The 15,343-nt window shown below is 43.1% G+C and overlaps 1 protein-coding gene across 1 annotated transcript in view; it reads right to left on the minus strand.

Moving 5' to 3' along the window:
- Positions 1–15,343, minus strand: part of LOC127209480 (liver carboxylesterase 1-like) — an 81,933-nt gene that overhangs the window by 48,731 nt on the left and 17,859 nt on the right. Inside the window, exons 9-13 of the mRNA XM_051169131.1 lie at positions 13,375–13,515; positions 11,902–11,982; positions 11,474–11,621; positions 10,722–10,853; positions 10,154–10,226 (exon numbers count right to left, since the gene is read on the minus strand). Of these exons, the coding sequence (XP_051025088.1) occupies positions 10,154–10,226; positions 10,722–10,853; positions 11,474–11,621; positions 11,902–11,982; positions 13,375–13,515 (575 nt within the window). The remainder of the gene's footprint in view (positions 1–10,153; positions 10,227–10,721; positions 10,854–11,473; positions 11,622–11,901; positions 11,983–13,374; positions 13,516–15,343) is intronic.

Consider the following 15,343-nt stretch of genomic DNA (forward strand, 5'->3'; position numbering starts at 1 on the left):
AAGACCACTCCCCAGGGCCATACTGTGGGTGTATCCAAGATGAAATCATTCTGTGGGCCTTTGCTCTTAATAAATAGTTTATATATCAGAAAAAAATAGAAGCGTTTGTACTGGTGGTTATTGATCTGATGTTTATTGACAGGATAAAGTTGATGCAATGTTTTAAAAAAAAGCTATGGAGTATGCCTCCCTTCATGGGCAAATCCAGATTCCTGAGGAAGAGCAGGACAGGCAGGACAAGGACCTCCCATTCTCTGAGGAGCTTTGGGGCCAAGTGATATTTTCCTCTGGGTAATTGCTATTTATTCTTCTCATTTAACTTTACTTTTAAATCAAGTGTGAATTCCAACTAATTTCAGTCAATTTACTCATGATATTTTCTACTTGTGGCTGGTCACTCTGCCTTCTTTGTGATATCTTCTACTGTGTGTGTGTGTGTGTGTGTGTGTGTGTGTGTGTGTGTTTATGCCAGTGTATGTGAGTCTGTGTGTTAGTGTGTGCATGTGTGTGTACCTGTGTATGTGTGTCTATGCATGTGTCCTTGTGGCTGTGTGTGTGTGTGTATGTGTGTGTATGTGTGTGTGCATCTCTTTCTAATATATAAGAAAACACTAGAATCATGGAAAGGTAATAGTATTTGGTTGGCTGCAATTAAACATGCTAGTCAGAAAAGAGACTGTTCCTTTAGATTCAAACGTCATAGGATGGGCATGATCACGATGAGACCCCAAACAACCTCACATCACAACCCAACATCAAAAGCTTAGCCCCAGCCGGGCGGTGGTGGCGCATGCCTTTAATCCCAGCACTTGGGAGGCAGAGGCAGGTGGATCGCTGTGAGTTCGAGGCCAGCCTGGTCTACAAAGTGAGTCTAGGACAGCCAAGGCTACACAGAGAGACCCTGTCTCGAAAAACCAAAAAACAAAACAAAAAACAAACAAACAAACAAACAAAAAAGCTTAGCTTTCACTGGTATTTGTCATGTGATGATGACCAATCAGGATGGAGCTTGCTGAGGTTCACCTTGAGTCAGAGTCTGTACTCTGAGTGGCTAGAAAGGAGGAGTAAGCTGAACTGGACATTGGCCCAGCACTGGCTGGGATGCTATGCTTTTGTCACAATGAACCACTAAGCTACGTTGATCTACAGGTGGAACAGAACCTAATAAGAGAGGAGAGAGAGGTGTCCAAATCCTTCCAAGGATACAACCCTCTCTCCTAGACTTTGCATTTCAGAAAAATGAAATATACTGGATCTACTTTTCCTCACATCCATCCTCTCTTTCTAAAGACAGCACTAGACTTCTACCCCACTGAGTTCTTAGTGACTTTGGGTTTGTTTCAACATATGGGACAGGCACAGACTAACAGGATCCTAAGAGATGGAAGCAAGCTTTAAGACTTTTGACAAAGATGATGGTGGGAGGGGCCTCTGCTCACCTCAGAATGCTGTGATGATGTGTCAAACTGTATCACAACCAGCTATAGAACCTGGAAGTCCAGAGCCAGGGCAGCAGCTGAGGCACACAGCAGTTCTGCCTCCAGTGCGTTGGCTGTGTTTTCCAAGGTCTGGTGTTTTCAGGCTACTGTCTGACATTCATTGTCAATTCCAAACTTTCCAAGTCTTCAAAGGCTCATCACGCCCTAGAGTACAATGTCTCCTGTTCCCCAGCCCTAAAGCAAAAGGCAGTGACTGAACTCCATCGAGCTTTCTACAGTTTGAACTGGCCCCATGAAGAAAGAGCAGATTGAAATTTCATCAGCTGAGAAATTCTCTTCAATACTGTCACCTTCCTATGTCCGAATAGTCCAACTGACCCTAACATCAAAAGCAAGACTGAACCTGAGCTACATTTCTTCTCTTTTCTGCGTTTAGACAAGCATGTCCAGTGTGTATGAGACATCTCCAACTGACCCTTCCGCTATCAAGAAGACATCAAACCAAGAACACCCACTGAACATCCAGCCGACCTGCACTTTAACTTGGAAGGCAGAAAGAGGTAGGACATCAGACAGTGAACATCAGAGCAAATGCCAGCCAAGTATTCCTTCTGCAGTGTATTATGGACAGCGGTGTGGAAACATGATCCCTGGACATTCACCTAAAGTTCAGAAGAGAAAATGGTTTGAGGGAGGAAACAACTTGCAGTCTGAAGAAGCACCTGAGTCTCAGAAGAGGCTGAAAGAAGGGCAAAGTCAACCTTGAACTTGGGAGGGAAGAGCTGGGCATGGGTCAGCCATGGGAAGCCTTGGCACAGGGTTGAGTACAGGGAAACGGCCGAGAGTGCACCCAAAAACCTCAGGAAGCGGATACAACTGAGTTGAAGTTAGTGGATGGTGGCACGGGCGGTAGGCGTCCCTACTCCAATATAGAAGAAGGTATTCATAAACACTGCAGTGAAGAATACGAAAGGTTGTTGGAAAACCCTCAACCATGCATTTCAGTGAGCGATGACACTCAGATTATTTGGTCAAGTCCTGTGAATACCTTGAAGAACATCAAAGGATATGAAGGTCAGAGTCCCAGTTCAGAACCAAATCAGTTTGAGCCAATACAATCTGTCAGTAATGTCCCAAGGGATGATCAATTACCAATAAAAAGTAAAAGGTGTTCAGAAGAGAAAATATATAACCCAGAGAAGAAATGGAAAAAAACAAAACAAAACACAAACCTCGAAAAGGGGAAAAACAGACATCACCCCCATCTTGACTTTCTTGGAGGAGCCAAAACCCAAATCCAAACAGCCAGGGTCAGCAAAGGCATCCTCAGCAACAACATGCCACTGCCTGAGCCCAGGAAAAAGGCTCTTGCAGATGAAGAGGAAGGCAGAGGGCTGAGCCATAGCTATGACATCACAGCAGATATGGAGAAAGAAACTGAGCCGGGCCTGGTGGCGCACGCCTTTAATCCAAGCACTCGGGAGGCAGAGGCAGGCGGATCGCTGGGAATTTGAGGCCAGCCTGGTCTACAAAGCGAGTCCAGGATGGCCAAGGCTACATAGAGAAACCCTGTCTCGAAAAACCAAAAAAAAAAAAAAAAAAAAAAAAAAAAAAAAAGAAAGAAAAGAAAAGAAAAGAAACTGGAAATGCCCTCGGCCCAGGGTCACAGGAGGGAATCTTGAGTTCTGGTTTCAAGCTGCATATCACTAGAGGAGACATACACACTCTAAAGGACAGGCAGTAGCTCAATGACAAAATTATAAATTTCCATATGAATCTATTAATAGATAGAACTCAGACTCAAGGTTATGCCCCACTGCATGCTTTTAATACCTCCTTTTATACAAAATTAAAGTGTGGGGGCTACAGGACAGTGAAAAGGTGGACCCTGGGAGTCAACCTTTTTGAAAAACAGCTGGTTCTAGTACCTGTGCACTCAGATGTTCACTGGATCCTGGTGGTCATAGATCTAAGCAGGAAGAAGATTGTCTACCTAGACTCACTGGGGCAGAAGAGACCCGACACACTAGAGCTGATTTTTCATTATGTGCAGGAGGAGAGCAAAGCGAGAAGGAATGTGGATCTGGACCCTTTAGGGTGGGAGCAATACAGCATGACAGCAGAGGAGATTCCTCAACAGCAGAATGGGCGTGACTGTGGTGTCTTTATGTGTCACCATGCAGAGTACATTTCCAGAGGCCAGCCCTTCTCCTTCTCTCAGCAGCATATGCCTCTATTTAGGATGAGGATGGTGTGGGAAATCTCGCACAAGCACTTACTGTAGCAGCGCCCACCTGGCTGCTGAGGCTGCTCTGCAGTCTTCCATGGAGGTTGCCAAGGACTTAAGGCAGGGTGGCTTGAAGAGCCTTGAAACAGGTTCTGGGCTCTAAAGAGTGGGTGATGCCCCACACTCCTGGAGCAAGGGAGAGCTGCGTCTAATGCAATCTATAAGGTAGATGAGCCTACAGGTTAGAAACTGTTCAACTCACACAACAAAACATGCTCACAAGCATGCTGCTCTAAAGATTTTATTATGAATGAGGTCAGTGTTGCATTCTACTTTCAATTGTTGTCTTTGTTTCTACAATTTTGCTGTTCTTGCATATAAGTTTTAGTTGATTACCAGTGGACATTTTCACATGCTTTTTAATATTTATTTTCAACTGCTTGCTTGGACTATTTGTTTCTGAAAAGAATGTCAATCCATGTGCTGATCTCTACATGGAATCAGGCTGGTTTCTCTAATGGGAAGCACTATAGGCGTTTCACAGTATTGTTGAAAATACTGTGAAATATTATTTTACAAAAACAAACCAAAAAAACAAAAAAAACAAAAAAACTGATGTCAAGAAACATCATTGCCTGGAACTTAAAAAGACCCATTTTGGGCTTTGAGGTGGAATGAAATCAGCACAGTGGTAAATGCATATTTGTCAACTAGGACTCCTTAATGCAAGCCTCAGCCTTTTGAGTGCTTGTACGGACTGTTTCTTCCAAAAGAAATATATTCTTTATAATGTATTGTATGCATATATATGTAAATATATAATATATACATATTATAAGATATGTAATAAAGCCTAATGGGCACATGTAGTGTTGCTACTTCAAGAGCGAAATGTTGAGAAGACGGCTGTCTGTGTTAGCAGAAGTGGAGCTGGAGGGCACCTTCTTCCCTCACTCAAGCACTGTGCTCCCTCTCTGGTCTTTGCTGTCTCTCTGTGAGAAGAGGGGATGAGAGGCAGCTAGTGTTTAAGATAAGGACTTGTCCAGGACAAATTGGGGTTCTGATTCTGTAAAGTACAGGGCATCTATGGAAATAATAGGAGACTGTGTGCTATAGTAAGGCTGCAAAGCAGTGTCTTCTAGGTTATACTTGTGGACTCTGCTTTGCTGCTGTAAGGCTCTCTCTCTCTCTCTCTCTATCTCTCTCTCTCCTCTCTCTCTCTCTCTCTCTCTCTCTCTCTCTCTCTCTCTCAGCCTAAGCCTGGGAACATGACCCAGACAAGCTTGGGAAAGTGAGCCAGAAAAAATTGAAGGCCACTTTCAGTTTCTGAGATCAAGGTGGCCAACCGGGATAAACAATTTCAACTGAGGTAAACAATTCTCAGAAAAATACCATCTGGAAATTCCCTGGAACTCCCCAACACCCCTCCTTGCCAAGAATAGCCCCCAAGACCAACAACCCCTGCACTAGCCAATAACATTTAGACAAGCACCCCTAGCGACCACCAGAGCCAATCCTAACATAGGATACACAGCCCCTCCTAACCTTTTCAGTGTTAGCCTTTAAAAGTAGCCTGTAACAGTGACTAGGTGTGCCTCGCCCTCTCAAATGAGTGCTGAGGTCCCCCTGACATGAGTCAGCAATAAACCTTGTGCTTTGCATCAACACTGTGTCCTCGAGTGGTCTCTCGCGATGACCCCCTACCCGAGTGGACTCTAGGGTCCAACACTGCCCCCTTCCCTTCCCTGTGCTATCGCCCGCTGAGGTACTTTAGAAAGCCTGAAGCCGAAGGGCTTTCTTCTCCCACCAATGATGACGCCTGAGGTCAGAACTCATTAGTTCCAATTTCAAGCTCACTCATGTTTTACTTTTCCTTCCACGCTTAATCTGCCTCTGCCTCTCTGGACCACCAAATGAACAAATGCCTCTGCAGCATCTGTGGGCTTTGGGGACTCATAGCCACCCAGGTGCCACCAAGAGCACCCTTCCAGGTATGTTGAGGACTCCTACGCTTATGTCAGCTGTCATGATGTGCACTGAGCTAAGGGATCAGTGGCAGCAGATGATAAAAGGTGCGATGGATAGCGGTCAGTTCTGGAGACAGCCGTCTGAGTTTGCAGCAAACAGCCCAGGCAGCCAGACTCACCTATGCAAAGGCCAAAAGCCGAGATGGCTGCAGCTCAGGAGCCAAACCAAGGCCAGGCTGACTGGTGTCTTGAGATCTTGGTTACTCTGTCATTTCAAGTCCACAACTTCCCTGGGGCTTCTCAGGGTTTTACCTCAGCAGGTGTCACACTGATGCTCTAGACTGAAACCAGGGATTCTAGAAATAGACAAATGTTCTAGCAGCAGGGAAAAACAAGCCCATACAGAGCCTCTTGACAAAGCATAGGCTGAGATACTTCCTGTCTTAGCCTTTTATTTTAGGATTCTGGGTTCTCTCTCCACTCTCAAGGATAAGGCTGAGTGAACTCAGTAAAAATCACTTTTTTAATGTTTATGGTTTCATTAAGCCATTTGTTCCTTCAAAGGTGTAAGGAATAAAAACAAAACAAGCGAAAAATCTTAAAATCAGAATCCTCACAATCATTTGTTAGAGTCTTTCTGTGTTAGCCAATCTAATAAAACAATGTCTTTTAATTAATGTGAATTTAAACCACCAATGTTTAGTGGAATTTTAATGTGGTTGTACCAAAGTTGGACACCTTGGGAGGACATTCCCACTTGTTCATATATTTGGTGTTCTTTTCCTGTTATTTCACTTGCATTCAGATCTAAATCTTTCTTGTTCTAGTTTTTCTTTGTATTGGCTTATTGTGCAGATGTTTTAAAGATACCCAGAACAGGAGATTGACAGCCAAAAATAGCTTTCCTATATATCAATAATGAGCTCTGAGAAAGAAATGAGAGAAATAACACCATTCCCAAAACCTCACAGAATAAAATTAAATAATCTAGAAATAAATCTGAGGAGAAGACCTTTAACAGCTGAAATTGTAAAGCTTGGAGGAAAGAAGTTTAAAGAGCTACTAGAAGATCCACAGGCCTCATGTGCCCATGGGTGAAGAGAACTGAGAGTGTTAAAATGTCCATTTATCAAAAGTGAGCTGTAGTTTCAGTGTTATCCCCACCAGAATACTAATGCATTTCCTTATAAAACTGGGAAAATACACTAAAATTCACATGAATCAGAGAGTCACTGAATAACCAAAATAATCTTCAGCAAAAAAGGCAAAACTGGAGACATCACAGTTCCTGTTTTCAAATATGTATTACAGAGCCATAGTAAAAACAGCAACAATAAAAAACCAAAGTGGTACATATACTAAAAACGGGTACATAGACATATGTAGTAGATTAAAGTACCCTAAATCAACCCAATTGATTTTTTTAAAGTTAGCCAATTGAATTTTGAAACATTCCTCAAAACATACATTGGAAATCACAACTTTTCCAACAAATGATGCTTGAAAAACCGAATATCAGATTCCCTAACTCTCACCCTAAGAAAAATACACTTATAATGAAAAAAAAAAAAAAAAAGAAACCTTAATGTAAGTCATGAAACTACTAAAGAATAAAGAGAGAGAAAAAACACTCCAAGATATTGGAACTGAAAATAAAATTGAGTGGGACCAATTGGTAAGGAAATAAAAGCATTGACACCATCTTAAAAAGCTGCTGCGCACACAGCAAAAGTCAAATCACACTACATCTATCCTACAGATGGGGAAACCATTGCTAAACACTCACCTGGCAGGGGAGGGCCACCCAGACCTGAGAGAGTTATTGTTGACGGTGAGCATGGTTGGCTTAAGAAGTGCTGATGAGACATTAAAGCGCACATCAATTACTAATTAAGAAATTTTCTACAGACCTGTCTACAAGCCAGTCCTATGAAGTCACGTTCTCAGTTAAGATTCCCTCTTCCCAGACATGTCTAAGTCTGTGTCAAGCTGACAAAAAGCAACCAGCACAGTTGAGAAGACCTAGGATCATTGAGAAGGCCCCGCCTCTAGGACTGAGGTCCCTCTAAAATTAAAACGTGGGAGGGCTCATCTTATTGGCATAATGTCCTTGTGGACTGTGCACAGTTTACCCTTGTTCACTCAAATGCCGACTTCTCCCCCTCACTCTGCATCAATCAGGGCCTTCCACTGTGATGTTTATTCTAAATATCTCCAGTTTTAGTTTGTGTAAACATGTCACCATTTGTTCTCTGTCGCAATAAAATCGAACTAGCCAATGCTGAGCAATAGCAGAGGGTAGGGTGGGACATCCTGACTGAGTGAGGGGAGGAGAAAGAGAAGTGAGGAGAGCATGCATATAGGAGGAGAGGACTGGGAAGCATCAAGAGAAATGAAGAGATGATTTAAAAGCAAGTATAAAGTGGAAAATCAGAATGGGAGGAAACTATACTAGCATAAAGGTTTAAGATGGAGTAATTATTGCATAGCATTATGCTACAGGCAATTTAAACAGATCCTGGTCTCTCTGGTTATTTGGGTATAAAGCTGATTAAGGACTAACAGTTGATTTCACTAAAGTGATAATTCAATATTAAATATAAATAATCATTAAACATCATCCCATGTGGGTGGAGTTGCCACTAGAAAAGTGGTCCTGGGGTATATAAGAAAGCAAGCTGGAGCCGGGCGTGGTGGCGCATGCCTTTAATCCCAGCACTCGGGAGGCAGAGACAGGCAGATCGCTGTGAGTTCGAGGCCAGCCTGGTCTACAAAGTGAGTCCAGGACAGCCAAGACTACACAGAGAAACCCTGTCTCGAAAACAAAAAAACAAAAAACAAACAAACAAAAAAAAGCAAGCTGGGCAAGCCACGATGAGCAAGCCAGTAAGCAGCACTGCTCCATGCCTCTGCATCATCTCCTGCTACCTGGTCCCAGTCTTGAGTTCCTGCTCTGACTCCCCTCAGTGATGGACTGTTATGTGGAACTCTAAGATAGAATAGATCCTTTCCTTCCCAAGTTGTTTTTGACTGTGGTATTTTATCACAATAGAAGCCCTAAGATATCAACAATAAAGATCTACAGTGATCTTGACCTACAACACATTCCTGTCCCCCCACTAAGAGTGTAAATCGGCACAACTTTCCTTTTTTTTGTCCTTAATATATATTCACCAGGACCAAAAAATGAGATCAGCTTGCTGTGTTTCCTATGTGGTCTTCTGTGTCTGTTTGTTTTGCATGTATAAGAGTTTGGTTACATGCATGACTGTGTACAATGCCTAGTGTTCAATGAGTCAGAAGAAGGCATCAGATCCCCTAATTGGAATTACAGTTGGGTTGAGCCATCTATATGGGTTCTGAAAATTGGAACCAAGTCCTCTGGAAGAGCAATAGGTGCTTCAAATTGCTGGGTCATCTCTTTAGTGTTTTGAACCTGAACCCCTAAGGACAAGCTTTATCTGGCCATTCTACATGACTCCAGTCTTAATCATGGGCACCTGTCAGACGCTCATGGAGAAGAGTCTGTGATTGATGTAAACTCCTCTTGGGTCTATGGTTCCCAGAAATTCGATAGTCTTTGAGGTAGCCCAAGTACAACTTTTAGCACTTTGGTAAACTCTCGAATCTAGTCATTCTCCTAATGTGTAAGAACATTTCAGGCTTGAGATGGAGGGCAAGCTAATTAATATTCACACTACCCTCCTCCAAAGCACCTGTCTACCTTTATATTTCAGGGCAACTATTCCTCCAGCCACCCCCGTGGAGTTGTCTTCCTAAGATGGTGGCACTCTATCTGACAGGGAACATTCATTTGGAGTCAAAAAACATAACACAAACACTGAATTGTTCTCCAAAAGATCTCATGTTTATGCAAATTGAGGCCATGAGATACATATCACATCTTTCTTTCCCATGACCATTAGTAATTGATGTGGAAGGGTATATATTTCTGAAGCCCCCACGGTAAAAACCCCTTTCACCCACAAACACCACAGTGTATAACTCTGCCTTTGCTTCATTGGTCCCCAAAGCTGGCTGGGCTGCCCATTCAGAGCTCAGTTTTTCCCTGGAGGGGCTTCTCCACTGCATCCTTAGTCCGGACTTTCGTCCAAAAGCCACTTCTTTCTCTTTCAGCCCTTGAGCTGCCTGAGTAGTTGTACCAATCTTCAGGTAGCCTTCCTTCTGCTTGTACTCTGGCCACTCAGGCAATGTCTTCCCATTGGGGTTCCTAAAATCAAAGCCAAAGTTTTTCAGATCTGCTATGTGGTTCCTAGGTTTCTCTGAAAGTTGGACAGATCCTGGGCATGTTGATGCCATGGACTGTATGTCTCTGGAGATGAGGACTGTTCCATCTACTTGGAGACTCTGGCACTATTAGAGCTCTCATTGTCAAAATACTATTGTCATAGCCCAGGCCTTTGATTACTTAAACTTTAAAATCCACAAATTCCCCCATGGTGTCCCCATAACATCCTACCACTCCCATCAACCCCGTCTGTCACTGCTATCAGTCTCACCCATTCCGAGCAAAATTGCACCAAAACTTCATCACCATTTTGCTGATTTTGATCTCTTCATCTGAGGCATCTCCTGTGAGGAAGAGGATAAAGGTCTTTTGTTGCTCATACCGGTCCACAGGCCAGCAGCATCACTGCCATGAGAACCTTTAACACTGTAGAGTCTCTACCCTTAGTATCAACTGAGTCAAAGTCTGCATTTGAATAATATACTAACCAATTTCACACTTTCCATCAGTAAGCTGGCTCCTTTTGTTTTCTATACACATCTCTATACACCCTTTTGCCATAGTTCTGAAGTGCCATAACTCAGGGATTTTTTTTTTGCCTGATTGGATTGCTATCAGTTCTTGGATCTTTCTTTAAATCACACACACACACACAAACACAGTCTTCTTCCATGCCAATTAGAGGAGGAAAAGGCTAGGAGCTGACTAAGTTAACTCGGCTTCATTTTGATGAACCAATAAAGTAAGTTTAAAGAGGGGAAACTCTCTCAAGAACACCCAAACAAGACTGGAATCCCGACGACCTAGCTTCAGGCATATCACTTACAAGGAGCCATTACCTTTCGTAAATGGGGCGCCAAACACTGAGAAGAGCTCATCCCCATGGTCTCCCATCACCACTCCAGGCTTCAGGTCTGATGAGAAGCTTGGGTGATACTGAAATTCATACATGTAGACAGGGGCTCCAGCATCTGAGAAGACACAGGTCCGCGCACAATTCATTTTGAGGCACAAACCTAGACGGAATCAATGTCCCTACCGCAAAAAGAAACTCTGACTCTTGTCTAGACCTCCCCAGCTTCCACTATCTATACTAAACATGCGCTCTGGGTCATGGCATTTCAAACTTATGGCAACAGGCTGCAGATGTGTATATAAAACAGAAGGAGCCAGCTTACCGATGGACTGCATGCGCGTTGCAGATGGTGTGAAATTGGTCAGTATTTTATTCAAATACAGATTTTGATTCAGTGGATACTGAATAAGGGTAGAGAATCTACAGTGTTAAAGGCTCCCTTGGCAGTAATGCTGCTGGCCTGTGGACCAGCATGAGCACCAAAGGGCCTATATTAAACATGTTCATCATCATTAGCCTTCCCAATTAACTACATGCATTTGGAGCCTTTCCTCAGCATGTGCTTCTTACTTGCAGATAACACAACAGGACACTACCCACCCCTGACCATGGAAAGCCAAGACTTTGGTCCCAACTCTCAACAGTTTCCACATCTGTCTATGCTGGGAGGCAAATGGGTAAGAAACTAATACTGCTGTCAGTGACCCTCTGCAGTCTACAACCGCTGGGTCTCACCTCTGTGATGACGAGCCACGATCACAGATGGCACAGAAAATAACACATCTCCAATCAAGTCTACAAACAGGTCTCTGTTTTTGACAGGGTCTTCTGCCCCGCCCAAGTACTCCTTAATGGCTGCTGGAATCATATCCTCAGGGATGTTCTGAAATAGATCAAGGAGGTAAGTAATTCATGCCCTTAAATGGTGAGCAATGTGACTTCTTTGAACAGTTTCGAAGTCTTTGTTCATCACAAATCTTTTCAACCCTTCAGTATCTACCTGGGTGATGAAGTGTTAAAAGCCTAAAAATGAAACAGAACCTCAAGCCTTATATATTTGTGTCACTGGATTTCCTGCCATTTGAAATGAACCCTCCGGTCTTCTGTGCTTCTCAACCAATCCTCAAATTCCACCCCCATCCCTGCTCACGGCAGCCTCTTACAAGATAGGGGCTTGACCTCCTCAGAAGAGATGTAGCTGTCTTCTGGTCCAGTTTGCCTGCAGAGAGTGGATATCCCATAATCTGTTGAAGAAATTAAGTACTTGTAAGTACTCAAAAATTAACAGAACCCAATAAGAAAATAAATCAAACCAATAACAAGCACGAAATCTCTTTGTTGGGTCTCAATGAAAAAAAAATCAATAAAACAAAGTGCTTTTAGATAGAAATTCAAAAATACAGAGATAAGTGGTGTGTGTGTGTGTGTGTGTGTGTGTGTGTGTGTGTGTGTTTTGTGTGCATGCATATCTGACATATAAGTCTATGGGATCTACTGGTCTTCCAGCCGATTAAGCAATGGAAGTGTATGTAGAAGCAGAGAGCTCAGGGACAGAGAACATAGAGCACACGACTCTCAGACTCAGGTGACAAGGAAACCAAAAATCAACCATTATGGTTGTCACCTTGGTGTCCTCTGAAATCCTTCTGCAGAGAGAGTTACAGAGTTCTCAGCATGTGCAGGTTCTGTTCAACCCTTTGCACCCAGAGACAGGACTGTAGCATGGATCTAGCAACCTAAGGCACACCCCAGACTATGTACAGCCCCCTCCAACCCCTGCCTGAGAAAGCTTGATGCTTTCAGATGTTGTTGTTCTAGAAAGCTTCAATTATCAACCATTTTCCTGATTGGGATGTAAATCTTCTATTCTAAACCATCTTCCTCAAGGACCAGAGAACAATCTTTAAAAATAAAAAATAATCTGAAACATCTTTGAGTTATCAGTATTTGGGGAGACAAGTCCTAAACAAGCTACCAGTCTCTGCAGAAGGATGTTTGAATTCCACAAGGACCTGACTTTCCAACTCTGGTTCCTATCATGAAGAAGGGTTTGAAGGTTCTCCTGCAGGTGATCACTGATTGACAGACTGTGGGTGTAGCCACCAGGACTCACTTGAGCTCATCCCATTCTTGAGGCATCTATATCTTTTAGTGTCAGAGATTTAGGTTCAGGTCATGCCTAACTGTTCAACTTACTATACTCATATTGCTGCGAAAAGTCTGTCCTAGTGTTTTAACTAGCTCCTGGCTTACCTGTCCACTGAGGTGCCTGAAATCATGTGTAGAGAGCTACAGGACCTGTGATGCCACGGGCAGACTGGAAACAGTTCTCCTGAACCAGCTTTCCTGAACCTCCAGCGCCTTCCCTTTTAGCGACATCCTTCTGGGAAAGTGGCGGTTGTTATGCCTAGGGTTCATTCCACCTGACCTTCTCAGGATTCTTTGATGGGAAGACAGGGTATTTATGAGATGCATGACAAGCCCTCCTAGGGCTGAAACAGCCTAGAGTTTCATGGCATTGTCTACATATGACAATGACCGCAGCTTCCCTGGACTCAGAGAAGAGGTAGCAAAGAAGAGGGGCCTTGAGTGACCCCAGGGTGGGGCGTGTCTGTGGGACATCTGTGATTTCTTACCAATGGAAGGAGCCAACCAAACTCTTGCTTGTTGATCCCCACCATGTAGGGGACAGTGCTGAAATTCTTCTGCACCAGAATCTCTTCTGGGGACTTTGGGAGCACCACCCCATCAATTGCAGTAGGCAGGAAGGGACAGTTCTAAGTGAGAAAACAATGCTGTATCTATGATTACTTCTCCCCAGGGAATGCCCATGTCCCACCCTACCTTTGTGAACACAAGGCCAATACCCAGACTCCAGTGTCTGTGAGCAATAGAGTCTTAACAAAGGGGCCAATTCTGTAGAGGTGAGGACAGAACTCTGACTGCGGAGCGAGCAATGGTAAAGCAGAGAGGTGACCAGGGCATCTTCATTTAAAATAAATAAGTATATATACATATATATTAAAAATATAAATATTTATATAAAATTCATATAAGCAAATATATAAATAAAGTTACTTCATATGTTTTGTGTTTATTTACATGTACACATATGTACGTACAGATATTAAACACATATGGAGTCCTTGCTCTTCATAAAAGCTATGTCTTTAAAGTTGCAATAAATATAGGAATTATCAAATATTGACTCACTGCTCCAAAGAGAATTCTAGAAATAAAATTGTAGAACCTTAGGAGCCTCTGATTAAAAATTCTCACCAGCCATTATATGTGTAGGGGTTATACTTTTTAGGCTTGTTATTGCATGTAGAATTTATAAAATATAATGGAACAGGTTCTTTTTCTGACCCAAGTAACTTAACTGTAAATTCCTTCTGGCTTCAGTCTCACAACCATGCTTTCCATTACAATTTTTTTAAAGTCATCATTATCACAAGCAAGGCATAGTGACTGATGCCTGACATTCTGACACTCAGGAAGCTGAGGCAGGAGGATTGCTGTGAGTCTGAAGTGAGCCTGAGCTACACAGTGAGTTACAGTTTAGCCTGGGTTATCTTCAAAAAGAAGGCAAGAGAAAGAAGGGAGGGAGGGAAGTAGGGAGGGATGGAAAAGAACGAAAAGCCAAGTCTTCAGTACAAAGGAAAGGAACAATCTTCCTCTGAATCTGCAGGCTTAGCTGCCTTTCCATTTTGCTGCAGCTTTATCACACAGTGGATGGAGCAGTTCTTTTCCACAACAAGACAAGCACACCCATCTCCTCCCTCTTTGGATGTGCTGCATGCTGGCTCATTGACAGTGATTTCACAGCCAAGGGAACGACAATTGAAACCTGACAGAAGCTTTTCTTTCCGTATAGAACCTCAGAGATGAGTACGGATGGGAACCCCAGACAACCGTGAAGGGGACACTTAGTAAATAGAAGAGGCAGAAAGAAGGGGTTCTTCTCTGTCCACACATGGGAACCTGGCATCAAAGCACTTCCTGCTCTGAGCACACAATTTCAAAGACTGCTAGCGTCATAAATATTGGCTTGCACTTGCAAATACATTTTAACAAGCTATTAATGAATACAGAATCTACGCCTAGGGAAGCAGAATACATTTTTCTATCTACAGCTTAACCTGAGTGCTTTGAGTTGCATAATTAGCTTTGAAGGGTATTAAGCGCACCATTCAAAGTGCCTAAACTGGAACCTCATTCACTATTCCAAATAAGTAAAACATGAAAAAAAAAAAATGGGCCAAACCCTATACCAATAGGCTGACAATAAATAAGAGGTTCTGAGTTCAACTGCTGCCATAAAATAGCTTGCAGAGCAGAGACGGAGCCTCGGAAGCTTGCAACCTGGGCAGCTTATTTGAAGAAAGATGTACATGGCCCTGTGGGTAAGTCATTGATACTTAGAGTGGGGTTTGGAATGAATGCAATTGACAGTAGGAATGACAGGAATGGGCAGGTGTCAGTATGCACCACTAATTCTAGGAAATTCCCTGGCCCTGAAGGAGCCCCTAGTGGGAGGTATAGGCACCAGGTAATGCGTGTCCTTTTCTGCTCAGGATTTGTCATACTGTGTCCCAGTATCTA

Source organism: Acomys russatus, chromosome 26, assembly GCF_903995435.1.
Source record: "Acomys russatus chromosome 26, mAcoRus1.1, whole genome shotgun sequence".
NCBI classification, from domain to species: Eukaryota; Metazoa; Chordata; class Mammalia; order Rodentia; family Muridae; genus Acomys; species Acomys russatus.